Here is a 26,446-nt window from a genome sequence, read left to right as displayed (position 1 = left end):
TAAAACCAAGTGTTTTCAGCCATCCCAAACTTCTTTCAGGGATCACTTACAAATGTGCAAACCTCATTATTACGCTTTTGGCGTGGTTTAACACGAGAATACAACATTCTAATTACATTTATAGTTCAGAAAAGTGGAAAAAGCATAATAATTCCCCTTTTAATTAGACACTATAATAGACTGTACATGGGCTTCAGTGTATACATTTGTTTCAATAACCCATTTGGAACGTCCTCAACTTCCTACCTTGCGTTCTTGATGCAATACTTCCTATTTGATATTTCAGACGCCCCTTCAACTTTGTACTGTTTAAGTAGATTTAGAGGTCAAGTCGAGCACGAGCGTGTGAAAGAAGCAGCGTGTGTGCGTCTCCCGCTTGCGTCCCCTGACATCTGTGCTCTCCAAGGGTGCGACGAACAGACAGAGGCCAGAGCCACAGTCACAGGTCTCAGACCAGTCGGGTGTGAAATGAATTGGAAGTCCAACACCCCCAAGCCCCCCCCCCATGTGTGTTTGGATAGGTGATACAAAAAAGAGCAGAGGGAGTGGACAATGACAGAAGCAGGGAGAAGAAACTATCCCAGTAGAAGTCCTTCCATAAATAAAGAGTATAAATATTTATGCACACTTATGACAGTTGAAACATGTTTTGCTTCAGTAGTTAAAATTACTATGATTTTTTTTCCCCCTCAAGGCTGGATTATCAATTGCAAAACAAACTCAAAGCCTAGAAACGCTTTCTAATAACCCTAAGAATGTTCCAGAATTTTGCATTTGTAGTGGAGAGTGGAAAAATAGCAACATATTTTTCACTGTAATTACCCAACATTGCAAATAAACAATAAGCTTATTTGGCTACCACAAAAATATATATAAATACAATTCAACAGGAAAGGTTTTTTTTACATACAAAGTGCAAAAGCATAATTTCTAATTTCATCCTAGTTATTTCATCCTGTTGAGTTTTTTATATTTATTTATTATTTATAATTAATCTGTTGTGTAACACACTGCATGCAACATTTATTTGCCATGTCGGCGCATGCAGATGTAGCAGATATTGTGTATTGTGCACTCACCCTGAACAACACTGCCGGTGAGTTCACCCTTAAGGTACAGTGTTGCGTTCGGTTTGGTACAATACACATTTTATTAAGTGTACAGGAGTCGAATAAAAAAAATAATAAAATTAAATTTAAAGAAAATGCTGTATAGAACATGTGCTCATTTCACCGCATATCGGCATATTGGTTTTAGTAAAAAAAAACCAATGTCGGACAAACAAATGTATACACTGAAGCCCATGTACAGTCTATTATAGTGTCTAATTAAAAGGGGAATTATTATGCTTTTTCCACTTTTCTGAACTATAAATGTAATTAGAATGTTGTATTCTCGTGTTAAACCACGCCAAAAGCTTCGGATAATGAGGTTTGCACATTTGTAAGTGATCCCTGAAAGAAGTTTGGGATGGCTGAAAACACTTGGTTTTAGAGGGCGTTGCAAAACTCTTCCTTTGTGATGTCACAGAAGGATGAGCTTCCTTATATGGGCGCAGCAGTAGGCACGATATACTCTCTGCCCTATCCCAGCTGTCTTCGGGCGAGAGGCGGGGTACACCCTGGACTGGTGGCCAGCCAATCACAGGGCACATATAGACAAACAACCATTCACACTCATTTTTGGAATGTGGGAGGAAACCGGAGTACCCGGAGAAAACCCACATGCACGCACACGGAGAACATGCAAACGCCACACAGAGAAGGCCGAGGGCGGAATTGAACTCGGGTCTCCAAGCTGTGAGGCCTGCGTGCTGACCACTTGTTCACCGTGCAGCTCATTTTCTGCATGTAAAACACAATTGTGTTGGATAAGCAGTAGAAAATGAATGAATGAATGTTATATAAATAATTGAGGGTGATTTGTGTAATTGGATTTGCATGATTTTCTATGGGAAAACCTGCCTTGGTTAGAGTCTGTTTTGGTTTGAGTTGGACCGGATTAATGATGCTAACCAAGTCGCCACTGTAAAACTTTTCCAGGCTACCAGGGGAACCAGATCTAATGCATGCCTGTCCTTATGCTAGTATATGTTGTGTATATTGGTTGATTAATTAGCGACTCCAAATTGTCCATAGGTATGAATGTGAGTGTGAATGGTTGTTTGTCTATATGTGCCCTGTGATTGGCTGGCAACCAGGGTGCTGTGAAGACAGCTGAGATAGACTCCAGCATGCCTGCATCCCTTGTGAGAATAAGCAGTATAAAATGAATAATTTTTTGCACTAGTTATATTGTGCTTGCGTGTTTACTACCACCTCAGTTCATGTAAAAAAGAATATTAAGTACAATATTTTCTATAATTATATAATTTCCAAAAAGAACTGACCATATCAGTGAGGCTTTAAAACCATAGTGAATACTGACAATATTACTTCAAACTGTACAAATTTGTCCAGCAACAAGAAAGTAGGCGGTAGCTACAGGTCCGCTCCCTTTGGTTGGCTGCCATCGCTGTCAGTCATCCCTCTACCGCCTCCGCAGCGGCACCTCCCACAGTCGCTCTCCGCGGCGGCGCAGCTCGCACACGGACCGACAATGCTCTGAAGGCGCTGGAGGCTTGGCTGCGGTGATTGGAGAGAAAGGGACAACCTCGTCCTCCTCAAACACCGAGTGAGGTTGGGGGGGAAAGGAAGAAGAGAAAGCCGTGGAGTTTTTTTTTGTGTGTGTTTTTAAAAAAAAAAAAAAAAAAAAGAAATACCTTAAAGCGACTCGGGAGTGTTTTCATCGTCAGAGCTTCGTTATAGAAAGTAACTGATTCCCTGCAACATTCGTCATGTCATCGTCCGGTAAAGACAACAGCGGAGCCCCGCATGCCAATTACGTGGGACCGTACCGTTTGGAGAAGACGCTGGGCAAAGGACAGACAGGTTAGCGGTTACCTCTTCTTCGTTTCATGACAGCAGCGCGTCATTAAAGTGTTAAGCGGCTCCTTGTGCTTTTGCTGTTTCTTCCACGGAGCGCCTGACATAATCATTGTTCACGCAGTGGGACAGCGGAGGGGAGGTGGGGGTGCTGCTTTGCATCGGTTTGTGTGGAATAAACTTTTTTTTTTTTTTTTCCTTCCCCTTGTTGGTGTGGGTGCGTGTTCAGGTTCGAGCACCAGCGCCTTTAATCCCTATTTGCCTGATGCATTGATCTATTCTTAGTACGCAGGCAGACAAGCAGGGAAGTCAGGCAGTTCTTCTCAAGGCTCTGGCTGCGTGACGTGGGTTTCCTTTCCTCCCTAGTCTCCACCTTTTTGACAGGTGCTGGGAAATAAATATGTCTTCATTTATCCTTGGGTGCTCTAGTGGTCTCAAATATCTCAGTATTGACTGCAATGCAGTTTATTGTTGCACATGGTAATAACATGGAAGCAGGAGGACACTCCATAATATTCCTCTCCAGGTGATGTTTGGCGTGGAGGAGTCCTATCTGGTACATCAGGGGTCTCAAACTCAATTTACTTGGGGGGCACTGGAGCTAGGGTATGAGCAAGACTGGGCCGTATCAGGTTTTCCAAAAAAAAAAACCCACAACGCATTTATTCATTCATTCATTTTTTACCGCTTTTTTCATAGACAGACAACCATTCACACTCACATTTATAGCTATGGGCAATTTGGAGTCGCTAATTAACCTAGCATGTTTTTGGAATGTGGGGGGAGAACATGCAAACTCCACACAGAGATGGCCGAGAGTGGGATTGAACCCCTGGTCTCCTAGCTGTGAGGTCTGCACGCTAACCACTTGAACACCGTGCAGCCCAACGCATTTATTAAAAACAGAAAAATTTACAAACATGTTGCTTTGGTTCCAATTTTCTACAATAAAAGCTCTGATAAAACATTCCACTGTTCTCAAATATCTTAATTTTTATTTTTCTGCACAAAATAAGATGAAAAATAAATAAATATAATAATAATAATAATAAAACGGCAAATAATAAAAACTTAAGAAACCACATATAGTTGGTGGGTAGACAAATTATTTTTTTCAGATTAAAATGAACAAAGCATTATTAGAGCCCTGTAGACATGACAAAACACGACTATAGTCACATTTATACTCTTAGTTTTTTTATTTTATTTATTTATTTTTTTTTTTTTACAACATATTGCGCAACTGCAGGGTCTTGAGACACATGCTAACTCGCAAACTAGAGAGCTAGCTACCTAAACGGTAGCCTTCAAGTTATTTCCTTTAAACTTAAATAACCAAAAACTTACCACTTCCACACATATAGGGAGGATAACTATTAACAGTTATTTAACCTTTAACATGAACATTAATCAAACGTAATAATCTTTTCTGGGTACATGATACCATACAGCATCCGTAGCCTTCAAGTTATTTCCTTTAAACTTAAATAACCAAAAACTTACCACTTCCACACGGATAGGGAGGATAACTATTAACAGTTATTTAACCTTTAACATGAACATTAATCAAACGTAATAATCTTTTCTGGGTACATGATACCATACAGTATCCATATCAAACATGCGGGCCACATGTTTGCGTGTTTGAGCCCCCTGGTGTACATGAAAGGAGACGGAAGCAAACGCCGATGCAGTTCTTGTGACCCTTTTTAAAAAAAAAAAAAAAAAAGCCGGTGTTTCTGCTGAGAGATTTTCCTCCCATCTGGTGTCTAAAACGCATCGAACAGGCGTTACATCTCCTACCTGGCCCAGCCGGTCATGCTGAGCGACCGTGTAAGCGTGTAAATTGCTTTTTCTCGGTCAGTGTTTTTCTTTTTAAAACGCCGCGGTTATGTTCGCTTATGGGATTTGTCAGCTTCTTTTCTCAAAACGTTGCATTCGGAGATACATTTTCCTGGTCAACTTAAGTTCTGCACAACGACAACCTCAACTAATACCTTTCTAACGCAATCAAAACTCGAGGGTGTCTTATTAAAGACGGAATTCTCGATGGTTCTGCTCGGTTTACTTTGTCATAGTACAAATGGAATCACATTAGCGTTGATTGTGTTAGCATGTGTCTCCTTTGCAGGCTCCTTTACTTAATGTAAATACAGTGGAGCCTATAAGGAATAATGCATTTCCTATTAATCTGTTTTACTCATTTATTAATTTTTTACCGCTTTTTTCCTTACAAGGGAGGGTGCTGGAGCCTATCCCAGCTGTCTTCAGGCGAGAGGCGGGGTACACCCTGGACTGGTGGCCAGCCAATCACGGGGCGCATATAGTCAAACAACCATTCACACTCACATTCATAATACAATAAACAATTTGGAGTCGCTAATTAACCTAGCATGTTTTTGGAATGTGGGAGGAAACCGGAGTACCCGGAGAAACCCCACATGCAAACTCCACACAGAGATGGCCGAGGGTGGAATTGAACCCTTGTCTCCTAGCTGTGAGGTCTGTGTGCTAACCACTCGACCACCCGAATCTGTTTCAGATATCCCAAAATGTTAAATAGCTTAACATTTAGGTTAGCCGCACAGTCAGGAAATCTGGAAGATCTGGATCTGTGTGAGAACTTTGCATGTTCTCCCCGTGTGTTGGTTTTCTCCGTGTACATCGAGTTATGAAGATGAAGCGTTTTAAATGCATTTGAATTGTCTTTCTTCATAATCAGTTTTTTTTTCCTTCCCATTCAATGAATTCTGTATCGACCAATCAACAGACAGTTGACAGTAAAGCTGTCCTATCAAGTCTTAGCTAGTGTTTGAGCGCCAACCACTAAAACCATTAACACCACAAAACGGAAGATACTGAAAATCGGTAAGGTTCGGGTTGTTTTTGGAATCCTGTACTCTTCAAAATGTTTTATTAAGGATGTCTGATATTGTTTTTTTTTTGACTAAAACCGATATGCCGATATTGCCCAACTCAAAATTTCTGATACCGATATGCGGTGGAATGAGCAAATGTTGTATACAGCATTTAAAAAAAAAAATTATTTTATTTTTTTGGTCGAATCCTGCACACTTAATAAAATGTGTACTGTACCTTAAGGGTGAACTCACCGGCAGTGTTGTTCAGGGTGAGTGCACAATACACAATATCTGCTACATCTGCATGCGCCGACATGGCAAATAAATGTTGCATGCAGTGTGTTACACAACAGATTAATTATAAATATAGCCCCGCCTCTCGCCTGCTACTCCTATATCATCATTTTTTGGTTGAGGGAGGACGTCTCACTTGCAGAAAGACGCAGTTCCCGGCTTGCTGTCACTGGAGAGGCTTTGGCTGTTGGAATGCTGCTGGCATGTCGATCTGCTGGGTGCAGACTGGTAATGATACGCCGTTGCCTGGATCATCCATGCCTCATCGTGTATTTATGGGAGGATTTTGTCCCAATTTTCTGGCAAGGTTTTTTTTTGTGGTGCCCAAACTTTTTAGAGTCGTGTACACCTTCAGACATTTGACCTGAAGACATGTACCCCCCCTCAAGGTGAAACTCTCTCAATGCACAAAATAATCATATTTGTTCATATGGTGCACATAGCCGTGAACAACGTTATGCTAAGTCTGCTTTATGTTCTGTTCTTGTACCGTGAGGCGTTCAGGGACACTTGTAATTATGTTAGGTGATTGTTTTTTTTTTTTTTTTATTTACATACACTCTATTGCAGGGGTGGGCAAACTATGGCCCAGGGGCCAAATGCGGTCAACAAAGTGTTTGAATCCGGCCCGCCAGTTGCTTTCTAAGTATTTCTAATTTTAATATACAATCTGGCAACATAACTTTTGTAAAAAAAAAAAAAAGCAACAAAACTGTAAAATTAAATTACATAATCTGATGTTTAAAGTGCTCCTGAAAAAAGTGACATACAGCTGATAGTATAACACTTTTACAGATAAAATTAGGCAAATAATTCAAGGAAAATTTTAAGCATAAAATAATGTGTGTGTGTTAAATATATGTTCTGGCGCCCCGGACTATTTTTTTTATTTTTTTAACTCAATATTTGCCCACCCCTGCCCTATTGCAATTGGCGTACCCCCCCTGGGGGTAAGTTACAAATGTGAATCAGAACATTTAACTTGTTATTAAATCCCATAAGTCTGTCTAAAATATTTTGCTACGGGTTATTTTTGAATTCAGTAGTGTCTATCTCCTTTATCAACGCCAACCATGATCAATAAAAAAGCAGAGACTCATGGTGTAACTTTGTTACTTTGTTACAACCGACTTCAGACAATCCGCTTGATTGTTTTTCACAAAGTCCCTTTTTTCAATGAAAAATTGTGAAGAATTGTTTTTAACTTTTATACTTTTTCTACCACCATAGTGTGTGCTTTTTGTCATTATGAAGTTATTGATGCAGTACATAATTTCGCTCAGTATTTCAAGAACGGATGTAGAACAACCCAAAACACGAGAAGGTATAAACACACTCATACAGCCCGAGTCGAGATTGCATTGCAAGATTCAATGGTATGTTCCATTTTTCTTGGATAATTCCATCTGTGATTCAGTGGAAATCGTAGGGACCGAATAGATGGGTGACGGAGCTGGGTAGAAATCTACTTGATAGCATGCCAACTAGTACGTTTTGTGATAAAGACATGTTTTGAGCAGAGTTGTACTCAGATTTTGATGAAAACTTGGGTTTCGAACACCCAAGTGTTATTGATGCAGTACATAATTTCGCTCAGTATTTCAAGAACGGACGTAGAACAACCCAAAACACGAGAAGGTATAAACACACTCATACAGCCCGAGTCGAGATTGCATTGCAAGATTCAACGGTATGTTCCATTTTTCTTGGATAATTCCATCTGTGATTCAGTGGAAATCGTAGAGACCGAATAGATGGGTGACGGAGCTGGGGAGGAATCTACTTGATAGCATGCCAACTGGTACGTTTTGTGATAAAGACATGTTTTGAGCAGAGTTGTACTCGGATTTTGATGAAAACTTGTTTGAAAACTGAGGTGCCAATGTGTTTTGAATAACGAATCTACATGTGATTGCTTTTAACCGTGAGCTTAAAAAAAACAATTACATAACCGGCACCCATGCAATTAATCCACGGCAAACCTATTTAAATTAATGACATGCATAATATTGTGTTTGACCGTTGACCAAATATGTCAGCTCTCTTAGCCAGGTCTTCCAGAAAGGCCGGTCTTGCAACAGTGCATGGGTCACGGGACAGGCACCTTCCAGTGGGCTAAATCTCTGGTCGCTGGGTGGTATTATTAGAGGAGAGGGAGGAGTACGTCCTCCGGTTGAGCTGACTGTCCTGCTCACAGCAGTGGTGCTCTTCCCTGTTCATTAAGTGATTAGTCCCGACACACACACACACACACACGGCTACCAAAGTGGTTCTGGTGTGGCTTCCTGATTTTAATCCCTTACGCAGCCAAAGTCCCCTGTCGCTCAAACCCTCACGTGGCCCAGTGGGCAGGCTTGCTCGAGCTTAGTGACATAGCGCTTGCATGTTTGCAAATGCAGACACATGGCACAAACTACATGTACAGTTCTGTAAACTGATACAAAAAACCATGTTTTATGGTCTAGTAACAACAGATGGAGATGGCATTTTCTCAGCGTACATAAGCCCTTTCTGTCATGTTCTTTCTGTTTCCTTGGGTTGTATTGCTTTCTGTCCAGTGTGTGCAACCAGGCCAGAATGGGGTCTTCTGATAGGTTGCGCTGCATGGGTGACTGCTCATTAGGGCTGAAGCCACAGAAGCATGGAAGCCAATCTTAAACCCATGACAGTTATTGTGCTTGAGGGTTGGGACTTAGTGAGAGTTGTGTCTGTGAGGTGACCGTTGAAGTCCGGTCTCATGTGGTCATAGAATAGTCAAAAAGTCAGCATTTTGCTAGTCTCAAGTGTCAAGGGTGTTGTTTCATATCGAGAGGGATCTGGACGGATTGTAAGCAGGTTTTTTAGGAAACCTACGAAATTAATCAATTTATTTATATTGAACACTTCTGTTTCACTTATAACGTTCCGGTCTGGAACAAATTAACCACGATAAACGAGGGACGAAAATTTGCTAATTCTAGTAATAATAATAATAATGGGAATTCTAGTAATAACGACTGTAGAGGGGGTAAGATCGCTATATTCTTTGGAAACAAAATATCGATAGATATCACAAAATGGATGAAATCTCCCCCACCCTACAACCCTACAAATGTTCAGGCATTTTCAAGTCGTTTTGATGCTAAAGGCATCAAATGCTTCAATGTAATGATCAAGTCAAAATTGTGACATGAGTCTAAGTCGAGGGCGGCGTGGTGGAAGAGTGGTTAGCGTGCATACCTCACAGCTAGGAGACCAGGGTTCAATTCCACAATTCAGTTTGCATGTTCTCCCCGTGCATGCGTGGGTTTTCTCCGGGTAGTCCTGTTTCCTCCCACATTCCAAAAACATGCTAGGTTAATTGGCGACTCCAAATTGTCCATAGGTATGAATGTGAGTGTGAATGGTTGTTTGTCTATATGTGCCCTGTGATTGGCTGGCCACCAGTCCAGGGTGTACCCCGCCTCTCGCCCAAAGACAACTGGGATAGAAAATGAATGAATGAATGAGTCTAAGTCGACTAGTCATACCTCTGCTGTCTGTCGGGTCATTGGTTATTGTGGGTATTGTTCTACAGTATGATTGGTATTTTTGCTAAAATGTCACACATAATGTAGTCCCAGCAGACTGATCAATGTCACTTTATGGCAACTTAAAAACATTTGTAGACTTGTATAACATTAAAATCGGGAGTAGAGCTTATGAAGCTTTGTTTGCTTGAGAATTTCCATTTGTTTGGCCCTCAGAGTAGCTGAATCACTGCTTTGTTCACTCATTGGAAAACAAAGCAACAAAAGCTTTTTTTTTTTTTTTTTACTTTTTCCTGAAGGCAGTTGATTAGTGGAATAAAAATCTATTGTTTGGCTAAGCCTGCCTGTTAATCCAGTGAAAATCCTTGTTCTTGCAAGACTAGGATATCGACAAGCTGTGAGTTGGGGGTTGATGTGCAGGCTCCTTGATTCTTTGACGGACACGTAGAGAGGGAAATCATGTGCTTCAGGGGGTGTTCATATTGACTGTTCATCCGACAAAATGCTCCCTGTGATATGTCGAGGTCTGTATCTTAGTCCATGGAGTTCTTTTTCCGGGGTCCCTGCCTTTTAATCCAGAATTCTGAGGATTTCATTTATCTTTGTGTCACCACTTTCTTTGTTGTTGGGGTTTGCGATGCATGACTATGCATGAGTGGGTAAACATTTATTTACCCCTGCGCACATGGACCATTACCTCAGCTGCTACGGATAGCGCGGTACCTATTGTGATCATGCAAAACAGTTAATTCGGTTTTGATTGATTGCTGGTGAGCTGGACTGGTTCATTCAGATCAATTCCAAAGATTACCTGTCTGGTGGAAGCGATCCATAGTGTTTCACAGTGCATGATATTCCTGATGATGACAAGTGAGCGGTGAATGTTCACTCTGTACGGTCAATGGCAAAAACTCCTTGGCCCGAACATGACAACACCTTCATTGAATAACATGGATCCTCGCTATTCATAGAAATTACTCTGCGAATAGCAAATAAACGGCAGTGAAAATGTCTATTTTTGAGGCTTACGCAAACCTGGACTGGTGGCCAGCCAATCACAGAGCACATATAGACAAACAACCATTCACACTCACATTCATACCTATGGACAATTTGGAGTCGCCAATTAACCTAGCATGTTTTTTGGGATGTGGGAGGAAACCGGAGTACCCGGAGAAAACCCACACATGCACGGGGAAAACATGCAAACTCAACACAGAGATGGCCGAAAGTGGAATTGAACCCTGGTCTCCTAGCTGTGAGGTCTGCGCGCTAACCACTCGTCCACCATGCCGCTCTCGACGTAGACTCATGTCACAGTTTTGACTTGATCATTTCAATGAAGACTTGGACTTTAGCATCAAAACGACTTGAAAATGCCTGAACATTTGTAGGGTTGTAGGGTGGGGGAGATTTCATCTATTTTGTGATATCTATCGATATTTTGTTTCCAACGAATATAGCGATCTTACCCCTTCTACAGTCGTTATTACTAGAATTACCATTATTATTACTAGAACTAGAATTTTCGTCCCTCGTTTATCACGGTTAATTTGTTCCCGACCGGAACGTGATAAGTGAAACAGAAGTGTTCAATATAAATAAATTGATTAACCCTAAGGAAGTCATAAATAAACAAAACAAAACATTTCAGTGCAAAAATCCCCAAATTTGTGTAGACGTGAATGTGTGGGGATTCCCTGTTCGTGTTACGGAAGCCCAGGCTTTGACTTAAATCTGAGGAACGAGGGAACTAAATGAGAGCCAGAAATGGTAAATATGTATTTTTCAGAGATTTGGAAGGCTTGACCCAAGCTTCACTGTGTCACTCCCAGCTGGGAGCCTACAAATATTAGTGCACTGGATCAGAGCAGGGGGGGGGGAAGCAGGAAGCCAAGCCTGCATGGTCCCAGCTGGTTGCCAGTCGGGCCAAAGCCAACACCGTGCTCGTGGGAGACCGGTGCGTGTACAAATGAATGAATACACAACGGAACTTTCAATATGTGTTATAGGTGCGGCTAAGGTATGACTTTGACTTGATGTGGTTTATGATTTCCATCATCGGGAACCTCTCCTCTCCTGTTCCCTCACAGTGCGAGGCTTCCCCAGCCTGCCAAGATTCATACAGGGATTCAACCATGTGGTAAATCAGACAAGACCTTGGTAGAATTGCATCGATTGGGAAGAATGTATGTAGCCAACGATTTTCAGAGATTAATGATGAGGAAAGATGTGGAGAACCGGAGGAGAGTAGAGTGAGTGATGAAGGCAAAGAGGACGACCAGAAGAGGAAAGGGACCTTGGATAGAAGCACATTAAGAGGTCTTGATAGTTGTGACTGCAGTGGAGATTATTAAGTAAAGCAAAGTATTGATCATTCTCTTCATTACTCCCCCCTCCTCCTGGTGTTTTCATCTCTCTATTGTTGACCTCCAGAGGCGGAAAGGGCTTGATCTGTAGATGGGAGGTCAGTAAATTAGCCAAGGATTGCTGCAAGGGAGGGCACTGCAGGGCTGCACCACTGTGCCGGGTCCTGTGAAACATTATTTTATTGTACGGTTAAAGCGATGGCTTACCATGTTGTCATGTTCGAATAGGATACGGTGGACACGTACTCCCCTCATATATAAGTACAACCACATTTCTACTGAGAATTTCAGAATTATTTCAGGGGTTCTAAATGTTAATTGTTGTTTTGCAGCACCCCTGCAAGAACAAAATAACAAAATAGTGACTGATACTTCGGTACATGCCAAAAATAAAATGTAAAAAAAAATAATAATACAAAAAAAAAACTTAAACCATTTTAGGAAAGCAGGAAGTGAACAAATGTAACAGTTAGTGATTGTAAAAGTACCAGATGGAGGGGTAGGATTTAATAAGCTTCTTCCTACTCCTTTTGGACATGTGGAACTGATTATGTGATGCATTCAATTGTAATCTGATGCATGTTCAAATGAAATAATACCATTACCTTTGCAACTACAAACTTTTTAATGTCCCAAAATGGCAACTGAAATTGACATCAGGTCATCAGGCACACGGCTAGCCTTGCCTCACTGAGACAAAGAGACTGAACGACCGACGGGAGGGTTCACGCACTCCGTTCATTCTGCTATAGAACCAACATGCCCGGGTGTTGAGACAAATGCACAGGGTGGAACCTCTTTTGATGTAGTTTGTTTCCTAGAGAGGGAGAGGAAAAAAACAAACGTGCATGCATATGTCAATATATCGAGGCCGGCAAAATTACCAAAAATTACAGGCTTTGGTAAAACTTCGGTAAAACAAAGTCGGTAATTTTGCGTATGTCAATATATCGAGGCTGGCAAAATTACCGACTTCGTTTTACCGAAGTTGGTATTTTTTGGTAATTTAGCCAGCCTCGATATATTGACATATGCAAAATTACCGACTTCCTTTTACCGAAGTTGGTATTTTTTGGTAATTTAGCCAGCCTCGATATATTGACATATGCAAAATTAATGACTTCGTTTTACCAAAGTTTTACAGAAGTCTGTAATTTTCGGTAACTTTGCCAGCCTCGATATATTGACATATGCAAAATTACCGACTTCGTTTTACCGAAGTTTTACCAAAGCCTGTAATTTTTGGTAATTTTGCCGGCCTCGATATATTGACATATGCATGCACGTTTGTTTTCTTCCTCTCCCTCTCTAGGAAACAAACTAGATCACAAGAGTTTTCACCCTGTGCATTTGTCTCAACACCTGGGCATGTTGGTTCTATAGCAGAATGAACCCTCCCGCCAGTCGTTCAGTCTCTTTGTCTCAGCGAGTCAAGGCTAGCTCTGTGTTGACCTGATGTCAATTTCAGTCGCTATTTTGTGACATTAAAAAGTTTTACCCAAAGACGATAAACTAAATAATACTAATACGGTGCAACTTAGGTTTCAGCTGATTCCCGACGTATCACACCTTGTTGTGTATCGTTGCTCGAACACGTGACAAAAACATAAGCGTACAATGTTATCACTATGGGTGGAAATACAAACTTTTCAACTTGTTTTGCTGAACGAATCACTTTTTAGCTCAAAGGTAAACACACTCAACGTAGCAGCTTTGGAGCACTAGCAGTAAAATCAACAGGAACAATAACCAATAGTGTTTTATTATGGTCTGTTTCTCATGCCATTTAAAATTTCGGTACACAAGTGAATATTTGTGTCATCACTGGTTGTTATTTTGCATCGTTTTTACCAGTCATTAAGCCATCGACCATGTTTTTGATGTCAACTCGAATTAACCCTTACCTTGCTGGCTGTCTGGCTAAGACGACAAGAATGCTTGCTCGGCTGCCAAGGTTGGTTGTCTGGTTGTCATGGTTTCCATGCTACTTGCTGGTTCCCAGTCTGCCTTCACGAGAAGCGGAAGGGATTTCTCTCTCTCTCTTCTTCCACCTACTCACTCTTCGCTTTCCTCTGCCTCTCTTCAAGTCGGCAAGTGGCTGCGATCTGCAATCAACATCCTAATATCTCAGGATTGCCTGTAAGCCTCTTTCCGTGTGTGCAAGTTCGCCTTTATCATCTCAGTGTTTTTTTTTTCTTGTCTGCGTATATATATATATATATAAATATATATATGTTTACTTCACATATGTTGATGCAGTCTGGGCGCTTTTTCTTGCGCTCAGACATACGGCCGTGGATCAGACAGGCTTGTCTTGCTCTTTGCTCTGTGCTCTGCTCTGTGTTCCCATTTTAAATCTGCGAGATTAGCACATGTGGGGAGCCTCGGCTTTTGTCGCTGTCGGCTCAGCTTGCCTTGGCAGGATGTCCTGTGATTTGGGGGGGGATCTCTGTTCTCATCCCCCCCAGTGCTTATCTATTAACAAATAAATGGGTAGGCCATTGACCTTGACTTTGGTACTTTTTTTGCACAGCCTTACACACCCTAATACCGGTGCATAAGAATCCATCATAGGCTGTTTCTATCAAGGCCATGAATCAAAGCATCGGAATATTATTCTCATATTCATCGATACTCATTACATTATACATAACTCAGGAGAAAATTTATGGTGATTACATTTATTGCATAATGTCAAAAAATACAACTTGTGTACTGTGTGAGTAATTTGATTCTATTTTATCGATGCACCTTTCTTAATGAATTATTACAGAGGCAATTCCAGATGAAAATGGGAGCTCATTTTCCGATGTGCAGCATGTTGCTTGTCTGCACCTGACGCCAAACAAAGCTAGTGCAACGGTGGCTATCTTGTGTTGGATTAGTCTTTTGTTGGGGTTACTGCTTGGATCACAGGTATTTGTCGCCTTTGTGGCTCGACCAAAATAAAGTGTTTCTTCTGTTTATTTGTAGCCTTTTCATGAGAAAGCGCATGAGTAAATTTGAGCCTGCAGCCAGGTCAAAAGCCTCAGTCATGACTATGCACTGAGATGGTCTGATGTGTATTTTAAGGCTTTGGCCTAAATTGTTGTATCATCATGGGCTTCTTTGTTCCAAATCGTCCAGCTTGTCCGGCTGTAAAGGTTTGAGAAAATATACATTTTAAAACCAGAAAGTCAAACCTCACAAGTCAGTTTTGCTCCATCGCTATTGGTTGGTGGTCAATCACCATTTACTTCTTTATGGGCGAACAGGTCAAATTTTCTACTACTAGGCATTGCCAAAGTAAGTCTTATTTACTACTACATTCTTTATTTATGTGTTCTTGAGCAAAGTTTTATGAGTACAACACATAAAAGTGAAAAATATATATTTTGTATCAATACAGCTGCGTTGATATCAGCCTCCTTGATGGATAAGAATCAGTCATAAATCACCCAGCGTCTTTGAGTACCTTTTAAAAGCTCTATACAAATAAAATGTATTATTTTTATTATTGGGCTGCACGGCTGTCGTGTGGTTAGCACGCAGACCTGACAGCTAGGAGACCCAGGTTCAATCCCACCTTCAGCCATCTCTGTGTGGAGTTTGCCTGCGCGGGTTTTCTCCGGGTACTCCGGTTTCCTCCCACATTCCAAAAAACATGCTAGGTTAATTGGCGACTCCAAATTGTCCTTAGGTATGAATGTGAGTGTGAATGGTTGTTTGTCTATCTGTGCCCTGGGATTGGCTGGTGACCAGTCCAGGGTGTACCCCGCGTGACCCTCATGAGGGTAGAAAATGTGGTAGTGGTAGAAAATGAATGAATGAATCCTTTGATTCATCGATTGTAGAGACATGCACCGGATATCGCAAGCTAGCTATAATTGTTTTCAACGGCATACTGTAAATTGGAAAAATCGTCACAATGACTACTGCATTAAAACACCAACATTTGTGCTAATTTTGAATATGAATGAATAAACAGACTGAACGGATGGAAATAACGTACATCCACAGGAACCCACCGAGTGTACTTTTACTACATCACATTCTTGCTGATGCTGTTTGTTCCTTTCATCCTATCCTTGTCACTATTTATTTAAGTTAACAATGACTAATTGAACTAATTGAGTGAAAAGTAGGGAGCGTAATAAAGAACGAAGCAACGTTGCATCATCATCTCAGATGGTAGGTGTGTGTGTGTGTGTGTGTGCGTGCTTGCCTGTGTAGTGCATCCTCCTCCTTCACATCAGTCTGATGATCCATAACAGCACCTGGTAGCTATAAATCACAGGAGTTTTAGCACATGTGGGTGCAGCCGCAAAAAAGGGGGAGGTTTCCGAGTGAGACAAAAAAAAAAAAATGTCAGAATAGAAAAGCACCTCTCAGGGTCAGCGCCTCTATTATCATTCAAATCCAGGACGCACAAGAATACAACCTCACCTACACCCTGTACAATGTGAGCTATGCACACTCACACAAACAGAAATAGGTTGTGGTAATGTAGGAGAGAGGAATCCCAGATGTCCTCATGACTGGAGCAGAGATCTGATGTCCATGCTGGAGAAAATGGCTGTGGACCATTCATTCATTCATTCATTCATTCATTCATTCATTCATTCATTCATTCATTCATTCATTCATTCATTCATTCATTCATTCATTCATTCATTCATTCATTCATTCATTCATTCATTCATTCATTCATTCATTCATTCATTCATTCATTCATTCATTCATTCATTCATTCATTCATTCATTCATTCATTCATTCATTCATTCATTCATTCATTCATTCATTCATTCATTCATTCATTCATTCATTCATTCATTCATTCATTCATTCATTCATTCATTCATTCATTCATTCATTCATTCATTCATTCATTCATTCATTCATTCATTCATTCATTCATTCATTCATTCATTCATTCATTCATTCATTCATTCATTCATTCATTCATTCATTCATTCATTCATTCATTCATTCATTCATTCATTCATTCATTCATTCATTCATTCATTCATTCATTCATTCATTCATTCATTCATTCATTCATTCATTCATTCATTCATTCATTCATTCATTCATTCATTCATTCATTCATTCCGCTTATCCTCACCACAGTCACATTTCCATTACTGTCACTGGGGGTATGCTGGAGCCTATCCCAGCTGTCTTCGGGCGAGAGGCGGGGTACACCCTGGACTGGTGGCCAGCCAATCACAGGGCACATATAGACAAACAACCATTCACACTCACATTCATACCTAAGGACAATTTGGAGTCGCTAATTAACCTAGCATGTTTTTGGAATGTGGGAGGAAACCGGAGTACCCGGAGAACATGCAAACTCCACACAGAGATGGCCGAGGGTGGAATCGAACTCGGGTCTCCAAGCTGCGTGGCCTGCGCGCTAACTACTCGCGCAGACGACTGAAGTCATGTGACATCTATAAAGTGATGTTTATGATATGGGTGACATATGCGATCGACCGGTAGCTGGCGATTGACGTAACTCCCTCTTTGTTTCCATCCCTCGATTTGACTTCATGTTTTACCATCCTCTTCTCGACCCTTGCTCCTACATTGCTGTTCTCCTCTAGGAGGCCTCATTTCATGGGGAGGTGATTAGATCTCACCGGAAGCAATTCAGGTCTGCTATGCTGCCGTGTTCATGGCAGAAATCATAAAATGATACCATTATATTATTCCTTTGCAGTACACAGATGCCATTCATAAGACACCGACGTCCACACTTTGAGTGGACTTGAATACAAAACCTTACACATCCTCATACATTATGAATGTATACTAAAGTATATATGAAGTGTAACGTTCAGCTTTTACTTCAACCGCCTTTAATATTGCACACATTTTTCCCAACTGCCAAGAAAGACAAAATAAAGCATGGATAAGAAAAAAAAATATATATATACAAGTCATACATGTGCAAGCATAAATGGTCAGGACCATGGACAAGGAAGAGCTTGTGTTGCCTTTAATGGACATGTGTATGGAATTGTTTATGAATAATCATACTTTTTATTACAAGCTAAAAAATATGTACTGACTTCTCGGACATGGATTAAGACACGCATTCAATTTCAGTCGTTGCGTTGGATTTGAATCGAGCAGATTTATTTACTCCAGAGTACATATGGAGCTTCTATGGAGGCTTAGTGAGGATGTAGTTAGGAGTTAGAAATCAGAAGCATTTAGTGTTTCCACCTTTTGTTACCATGAATGTAAAGCAATGCCCTTAAGCCAGCGAGTGTGTCTATAACCTGGCCTGATTAGGCTCACAACGACCTGAATTTATTACTCTCTCCTCTCCACTGTCACACCGCAACTTCTTACATTCTCTGCCTAATGAGACTTGATGAAATATTCAAACTTTGACCTGGAGGAGCCGTGTGTGTGTGTGTGTGTGTGTGTGTGCAATATCTTAACTATTCTGACAGCTAAAGTGACTATAATAGGATCCAGACACACACATGAGAATAAACACCGGTAAGATGGACATGATTCCAGTCAGCATAAGGACTTCTTTTATTCCAGAATTGAACGTTAACATCAACAGTCCAAAGTCCTGGAGACTCATTCATCACCGGAAAGACACGCTTGTTGGCTGGATGTGCTCCCGTGTAGCTCTTTTTTTTTTTTTTAAACCCAACACTAAATCAAACGGACTTAGCCATTAAAAGACACGTTTTATTTGCCCTAACATACTAAAACCGAGCATTTATGCAAAGCCAATGAATACAGAAGATACACAGCACCTTTCCCTTCCTTTTACATAGTATTATGTCACTACATAGCAAACTGCCACGTTAAAATGGCGATGCTTGACGGAAAACTGATGTTTGGGTTGGTCACCTGTTCAGACACAGTCTCAAGTTCTTGGTTTTTAATGCACAAGATTAGACAAATGCAATCCAGAAAATGATATGGAAATGTTACAAAAAAAGTGCGCTAATAAAATAAATAATAAAAGCACAAATACTGCGGATTTCCGAAAACAACAGATGGAATGATACAGCACTCTACAAGAAGCAATGAAGTCTGTAAAATTAAATAATAAAAAACAATCAAATTTTTTTTAAATATTTAGAAAACAACAGATGGAATGATACAGGACTCTACAGGAAGCAATGAAGTCTGAAATTAAATAATAAAAAAAAAATCCAATTTTTTTTTATATATTTAGAAAACAGATGGAATGATACAGGACTCTACGAGAAGCAATGAAGTCTGTGAAATTAAATAATAAAAAAAAAAATCAATTTTTTTTTTATATTTTTAGAAAACAACCGATGGAATGATACAGGACTCTACAAGAAGCAATGAAGTCTGTAAAATTAAATAATATAAAAAAAATCAAAAAATTTTATATATTTATAAAACAGATGGAATGATACAGCACTCTACAAGAAGCAATGAAGTCTGTAAAATTAAATAATATTAAAAAAATCAAAAATTTTTATATATTTATAAAACAGATGGAATGATACAGCACTCTACAAGAAGCAATGAAGTCTGTAAAATTAAATAATAAAAAAAAAATCCCAAAATTTTTATATATTTAGAAAACAGATGGAATGATACAGCACTCTACAAGAAGCAATGAAGTCTGTAAAATTAAATAATAAAAAAAAAATCAAAAAATTTTTATATATTTAGAAAACAACCGATGGAATGATACAGCACTCTACAAGAAGCAATGAAGTCTGTAAAATTAAATAATAAAAAAAATCAAAAAAAATTCTATATATTTAGAAAACAACAGATGGAATGATACAGCACTCTACAAGAAGCAATTAAGTCTGTACAATTAAAAAATCAATTTTTTATATATTTATAGGAATTTATATATTTATAATTATAATTTATATAAATATATATATAAATTGTTATACTATAATGATGAAAATGGTAATATTGATGATTATAATAATGGTGATAATAATAACAATAATAATGGTAATAATGATAACGTTTATAACAATAATGACAATAATGATAATAACAATAATAATATTGCAATGATAATAATAACAGGGGAAAACAAGACTGGCATGAACATGATTATATCCTGCAAAAAGGGGTAGGCATTTATGAGCTTTTGCTTCAGCCTACTCCTTTTGGGCTTGTGATCAGATGTAAATAATGGAAAGTTATATTTTGATTGATGTAAGAAATGCACTGTAATTTTTCATATATTTGCCCCCCCCCCAAAAAAACCATCAAATCCGACATACTTAACTAGTAAATGTCCCGCTCATCCGATTTGAGCCTACCTTTTCAAGATCTCTTTAACCAAGTGCTCTTCATCGCCGTCAATATACAGCGGTTTCCCTGTTGAGTATGTAAGTCTCATGTTTGAAAGCAAGGAGTGAAAGATGAGCTTGCAGCGGTCCAAAGCTATGCGTCCAGCCTTGGAAGTGATTCATTAGGCGGCTCCCAGGACTTGCATCAGGCCTCTTGTGGTGCAGAGGCTGCATGCTCTTTGACCATGCCTGGCGCACCCGTGTTCTCTGATGTCTCACAGAGGGCGAGAATGAAGATGAATCAGTCTCTGGATTTATATCAGCCACGTTTACATGGACCCAAATATTCCAATTCCATTCAGGTTATTTGCAGAAACGGAAAGAATGTAACCTTTGTATACACCTCATTCCGAAAGTGACAATCCGAATGAATATATAATCGGATTCACAGGGTTGGAATATTCCTTTCCCCAATCCGATTGAGGTATCTTGTACCCGCTCAATCGGAATGTTGTCAGACTGCGTTCTTCTTCGTGGTGTTTTTCTTCTTCTGTTGTTTATTGGTGGTTGGCAAGCAGCTTTGGTGTGCATCAGCGCCATCTGTGGAACAGAATCTAAACCCTTCTATACGCCATTCACAAGTCCAGTTTTATTAAAAAAAGAAAATACATATCTACAGTGAAGAAAATAAGTATTTGAACACCCTGCTATTTTGCTAACGATTTAAAAAAATGGAGGCGAGAAATCGGCACTGGACTGCTAAGGAAAGTTTGTTTTTGATTCAAACTAAATTTCAAGACTGGACGAACAAAAAACTGGGAATACGGAGTTATTCCAACAAGTGAAAGAAAAACTCGAGGAAGTCGGTATCACGTGATGTTGGTGTTTATGTTTTACTGGGCATGCCCCATTGACTATTCTGGTTGATTCCTGGCGCATGTAGACACGCGATTGGAATATTCCTTTCCATGTATACCGTTGTTTTCGGAAAGATTCCATTCGGAAAGACAAAAACTCCTCATGTAAACGTGGCTATAATCAGGCTTTCATGATCTGTCTTTGGGTGCTTTGCCAGGAAAATAAGAGAAGTAAACAACGTTGGTTACAGAACAGCTTGTAGGTAGATTGTTTGTAGCGTCTGTGTTTGAACATCAGTATACAGGATGTGTTGTCATTTCCTGTGTTCCGTGCGTGGTTCTTCTATCCAATAGCAATTACTACGGCTGGATTACATTTTTCAACCTTTTCGGTGCTTTGCAGAAATGGAACTGTTTTATCTTGTACACGCACAAGCATTGAAGGTATTTTCTGTGTATTTCATGCACTGAATGAAGCAATCATCTGTTTGGTACATTTAATTCCTTGTGATACACCTTTTGGTCCACAGAGCCAACTACCCAGTAGTACCATAGTACCTGAAGTGAACCGTACTACTTTTTGGAAACAAGTTTTATGAATGAATCCAACTCCACCAATCGACTGTCCTCTAAAGACTTCGATGAAGGTGAGAGAAACTCATGTCTGTCCCTGACAACCGTGTTCTTTCTCTCTTCGAGCCCATACGTGCTCGCCTGTATCAGTCGCTTTGTGATTAATCTCTGTGGACGAGAGGCGATAGGGTCAGTGTGAGGTTCCTGTGGAGCAAATGACAGTGATTAAGATAGGGGTTGGTGGGCCCTGACCTTCATCTAGGTTCTCCTACTGAAAACACTAACCCCCTCAAGACACAGGTAACCTTATCGCTGATGAGATGAGCCGAGTGCTGTGAGGGGAAAACCAGCCGACTCGCTCCTAATCTCGATAATTCTGCAGCGATTGCATTCAAAAACCAACATCTCGCTAATCATTCTAAGGGATCGATCTAAGGGTACGAATCATTGACTGGCTTCGTGCGGTAAACAGAAATTGTATAAATATGTAAACTAGGGATTTCCTGGAAAAAAATTGTTGATTTGACACTCTTATAGATGTAGTAGAATCCAAAACCAATATTGGTATCGGATTGGAAGTGAAGACACACCTGATGTAAACTGCGTACGTTGGAACTGCTACAGCCAGATGCCCCTTAAAGGGACAGTTCTGATTTTTCGCCCTGCAGTTATATGACATTCCGATCAGCAGTGTGGTGTTTTCCCCGGACTTGGGAGTCCTGGTGAGTTTTTGGTGTTGAAGTAAGTAGTTCAAGGCTAGTTGATGGGGGTCACAAAAATAAAGCATTTTGCTTCTCAAAACAATATGCGTTCAAAAGAGTAATACAGTTGCATGTTCAAAATCACTTGTTTCACAGTGTTACTTCTTTTAGCCATAAACACGTAAATAAATAGAAAAATAAAAATTAATTAATAAAAATTAATAATTATAAATAATAAAAATAAATAATTATACAAATAGTAAATATTTTCCGTGTTTATAGTAGGATGTAGATCATTGGTACTCATTTGAAAAGTAACTTGCAGGCTCAAAATATGCGAACATGTCTGGCTTATATTATATTACACCGTATTTGTATTTTTCTGCATGCAGCCCATTTTATGCTTCAACGGAGCGAAAATATGTACACTTTGCTTAAATATGCACATTTTTCTATTAATAATAGGCCGTAGTCACTTACCAAAACAGTGATCATTTATTCATGAATTAGTGTTTGAAAAACCGCGATCGACAGTACACACAAAATAAGTGCAGGCTTTTTATTCCAAGTGCAATAAGTCGGTGCTTGAACGTCTCATCAATTGTGCCTGAAGTGCTGCACGGTACGTCTGATATAACTATTTAACGCAACTGAATGTTGACCCCCCCCCCCATGTTGGTATTTAATAGTACATACGAGAACGTCAGTGTTTTAACTACCGACATTATTCCTTCAGATGAACACTACCATCTGCATTTTTATTAGCACAACTATTTATTAAAGGAGGTTAATAAGTAGAGCAACTGTAGGCCTTGCAGTATTATTTCTATCGGATGTGAATAATTTTTTCGATTGCCCGTCTGACTGCTTATTTCTCATCCAAAATGGCATATGATTATTATCGTATATAAATCACATGACTTCCCGCTTAAATGAGTTCCTCCATCTGAGTCCATATCTGCAATCCAGCACAAGAAGAGTCTTCTATAAGAGACCGGCTCTTTTTTTAATGACTTTTTATTAAACTCAAAGGTGCTTTTTTTTTTTTTTTTTCCTGTTCATCTTTCCCTCCTTTCTCCACCTTTCCATTGCTGAACTCCCCCAATGTTGCCCTTCTAATTCTCTTGTCGTCCTCCTCTATATATTTCTGCTGTGTCTCATAAGATCAGCTTTCCTCTCTGACTTGGCTCTTCACGATTCTTCCTCCTCCCTTGAAGTTAATGAAATTTAGCACTTTCGTCCAATGCCTCGCTCCCTATTCTCAGTCGTTAATATTATTATTCAGTCATAATAATAACTAGCTCACGCCTCTACTTCAGTTTCAATCTGTATTGCATAAGATGTATAAGGAGGGGAAAAAACGTTTTTTTTTCCTGATGTGATTTCCTCTTCTATCTTTACATACATAATGCATGTATTCATTAATTTTCTACCACTTATCCTCACGAGGGTCACAAGGGTGCTGGAGCCTATCCCAGCTGTCTTTGGGGGAGAGGCGGGGTACACCCTGGACTAATAAGCAAGCCAATAAGCAGGCTAATACTAGCCTACTACTACTAATAGTAGTAGTAATAATCAGAAGAAGAATAATGATGATAGTAATAATAATTAATGAATAATATAATAATGATTATTATATAATTGATGACTGTCCACTGGACAGAATGGTTGCAGAGCGTGAGCAGCGGTTTTGCATTGTGTGTACTTGTGTACATTTAATGGTACGTATTTCCTAAGGCGGACAAATTATGCTCATTTTCGGCCCTTTGTATTGAGATCTGGACTCCTATAGAGCAGCTACACACAATTACAGCACAGAAAACTTCTAGATCTTCCAGAATCTGCACCTATTCCATCTGTGTTTCCTTGTGTTTCCTGCTTCCCGCTAAAGCTGTCTGTTTTTAATTTATTCCACCGACTCTGCTGTGATTGGTGACACTCCCAAGGGCTCCTGAGGACTTCTAATTTTGTGGGTATAGACGTTGATAATAAATGTGGTGGAATTGTGGTCATCACACGTTTTTTGCAGTGTACTTGTGTACATTTAATGGTGGCCTAAAACAATTTCTCTACTAAATCTGTCCAAAAGTGGGACTTGTTCTTGTTCGTTATTTAAATTTATTTATTTTTTTTAATGTTTACTACATTCATTCATATCCTGTGCATCTCCAGGGAGCTAAATCCCCCCCTGTTCTCAGAACCTAGTGACGCCCCTGTAGGCTGGAGCCTATCCCAGCTGTCTTCAGGCGAGAGGCGGGGTACACCCTACAGCCAATCACAGGGCACATATAGACAAACAACCATTCACACTCACATTCAGCCGTGTGAAATGTTTGGGTTTGACTCTGGTTGGTCTGTTGACTTGGCTTGTTGGTTCGTCAATACGGAAAATTTCTGCTCTGGAAAAATGATCTGTCACAAAGCCACTTATAGTCTCACACACGCATACACTCACACTCACACACACACACACACACACCCACATAAGAAGGCTGAACACCCCGGTGAGTTCTGACAGCGTGCCATGCATCTCATGTTAATCCAGACAGGGTTGCTGATGCGCTTCTGCTTTTATTTAGACATCCATTCAAAAAACACACACACCCAGCCACACACAAACACACACATAATACTACATTTTAAGTACAGTATATTCATGCTGCAAATACCTGAAGAAGAACTCAGTTTTCAGCTGATTTTTTTTTTTGCAAGAGTCTATTCTGGTGGAAGAGTGGGAGTATCTGTTTTTTTATACCGTGTGTTTCTCTATGTGCATCTGTGTCTGTATTGCTACACCTGTTCCTGCGACCTGGTCACATACTGTATGGTAACCATGGTTACAACTTCACATCTCACATCAACTGGCTGGAAAAAAAGTGTATTGGTCTTGCTACATATACATAATATTTCCATTGAGTCATTCAATAGGCCTCCAAATTTTTCAAGCGTACACACAAACGATGTACCACAACGGTCCGAAGCCTGAGAACTTGAGGTCGACCAACTTCCATTCGGTCATAATTTATTTATTGATGTGTAGCCATTCAATTAGCGATTTGGATCTGGTAGAAAACCCTGACTTTATAATTTCATTTTCATTTCTTTTCCTGCTGTCCATTTATTTTGTAATATTATATTGGTATTATATCGGTACTTTGCAGCTTTTTTTCATTTGAAAACAAAAAAAAAAAATCTCACCCGGTTTCACCTCTTGTTCTTCTGTTTGCATAGACTCCCAAAAACAAGTCCAGCTTAAAAGAACCACTTCTTAAAACTTTGGTTTGTTGGGAGGATGTGGTACTGCCCATTCGTTTTGATAGTTGTCAAACTGTTGCTGAAGCTTGATGCTTTTCCAACGTGACTTGATTGTGTGGAAGACTCAAAAGAGCAAGCTGTCAGTAAGAATTCATCAGTGTCCTAACTGTGTGTAAGTAATCGAATAAAAGCGGTTTGCTGTGTAGCATTATAGCATGTGCATACATGGAATGGAGTGGAAATGTTTTTTTTTTTTAAACACAGGTAGACACGCAAATAAAAATGTGATGACCACATTTCCACCACATTATTATCAACGTCTATACCAGGGGTCAGCAACCTACGGCTCCAGAGCCGCATGTGGCTCTTCAGCCTCTTTGTTGTGGCTCCCTTTGCAATGCTCAAATATTTGTTTTAACACCCAAATGAGGAAAATATGCATCTTTTGAACAAAATCCGACTTTCTGTGAGGCCGTATACTAGCAAGAGTACTTGATCAACTCCACTTTTTCTCTACTGTGATATCCCAAAATTCCCTCAATCAAAATCTTGGGAGACTAGCAAATTGCTCTGGATGTGAGCATGTTGCTACACATTTCTTAAGGCGTGCATGGGGAGAACATGCAAACTCCACACAGAGATAGCCGAGGGTGGGATTGAACTCGGGTGTCCTTGCTGTGAGGTCTGCGCGCTACCCACTCGACCGCTATGCAGCCCCTATATTCTGCTGTTAAATTATGTTTCGCGGCTCCATTCTATTTTTCTTCAGTGAGCGAGGGGGTAAAATGGCTCTTTTGATAGTAAAGGTTGCCGACCCCTGGTCTATACCCACAAAATTAGAAGTCCTCGG

General features: G+C 39.9%; 1 protein-coding gene across 10 annotated transcripts in view; it reads left to right on the top strand.

The window, feature by feature from the left end:
• The window catches only part of brsk2a (BR serine/threonine kinase 2a), a 209,072-nt gene that overhangs the window by 6,351 nt on the left and 176,275 nt on the right, over positions 1-26,446 (top strand). For 2 of the 10 annotated variants that reach the window (XM_058075839.2, XM_058075840.2), the window contains exon 1: positions 2,524-2,930. The exons of 1 other annotated variant lie outside the window; for it this stretch is intronic. In XM_058075839.2, the coding sequence (XP_057931822.2) occupies positions 2,837-2,930 (94 nt within the window). In that variant the 5' untranslated portion in view covers positions 2,524-2,836. Of the gene's footprint in view, positions 1-2,518; positions 2,931-26,446 lie in introns of those variants that run through there. 7 more of the 10 variants (XM_058075834.2, XM_058075835.2, XM_058075837.2 and 4 more) reach the window with 7 other exon arrangements.

This window comes from Doryrhamphus excisus, linkage group LG1 (genome assembly GCF_037039965.1).
Source record: "Doryrhamphus excisus strain RoL-2023G ecotype Guam linkage group LG1, RoL_Dexc_Guam_v1.1, whole genome shotgun sequence".
Taxonomy (NCBI): Eukaryota; Metazoa; Chordata; class Actinopteri; order Syngnathiformes; family Syngnathidae; genus Doryrhamphus; species Doryrhamphus excisus.
This window is presented reverse-complemented; position numbering and strand designations above follow the sequence as displayed.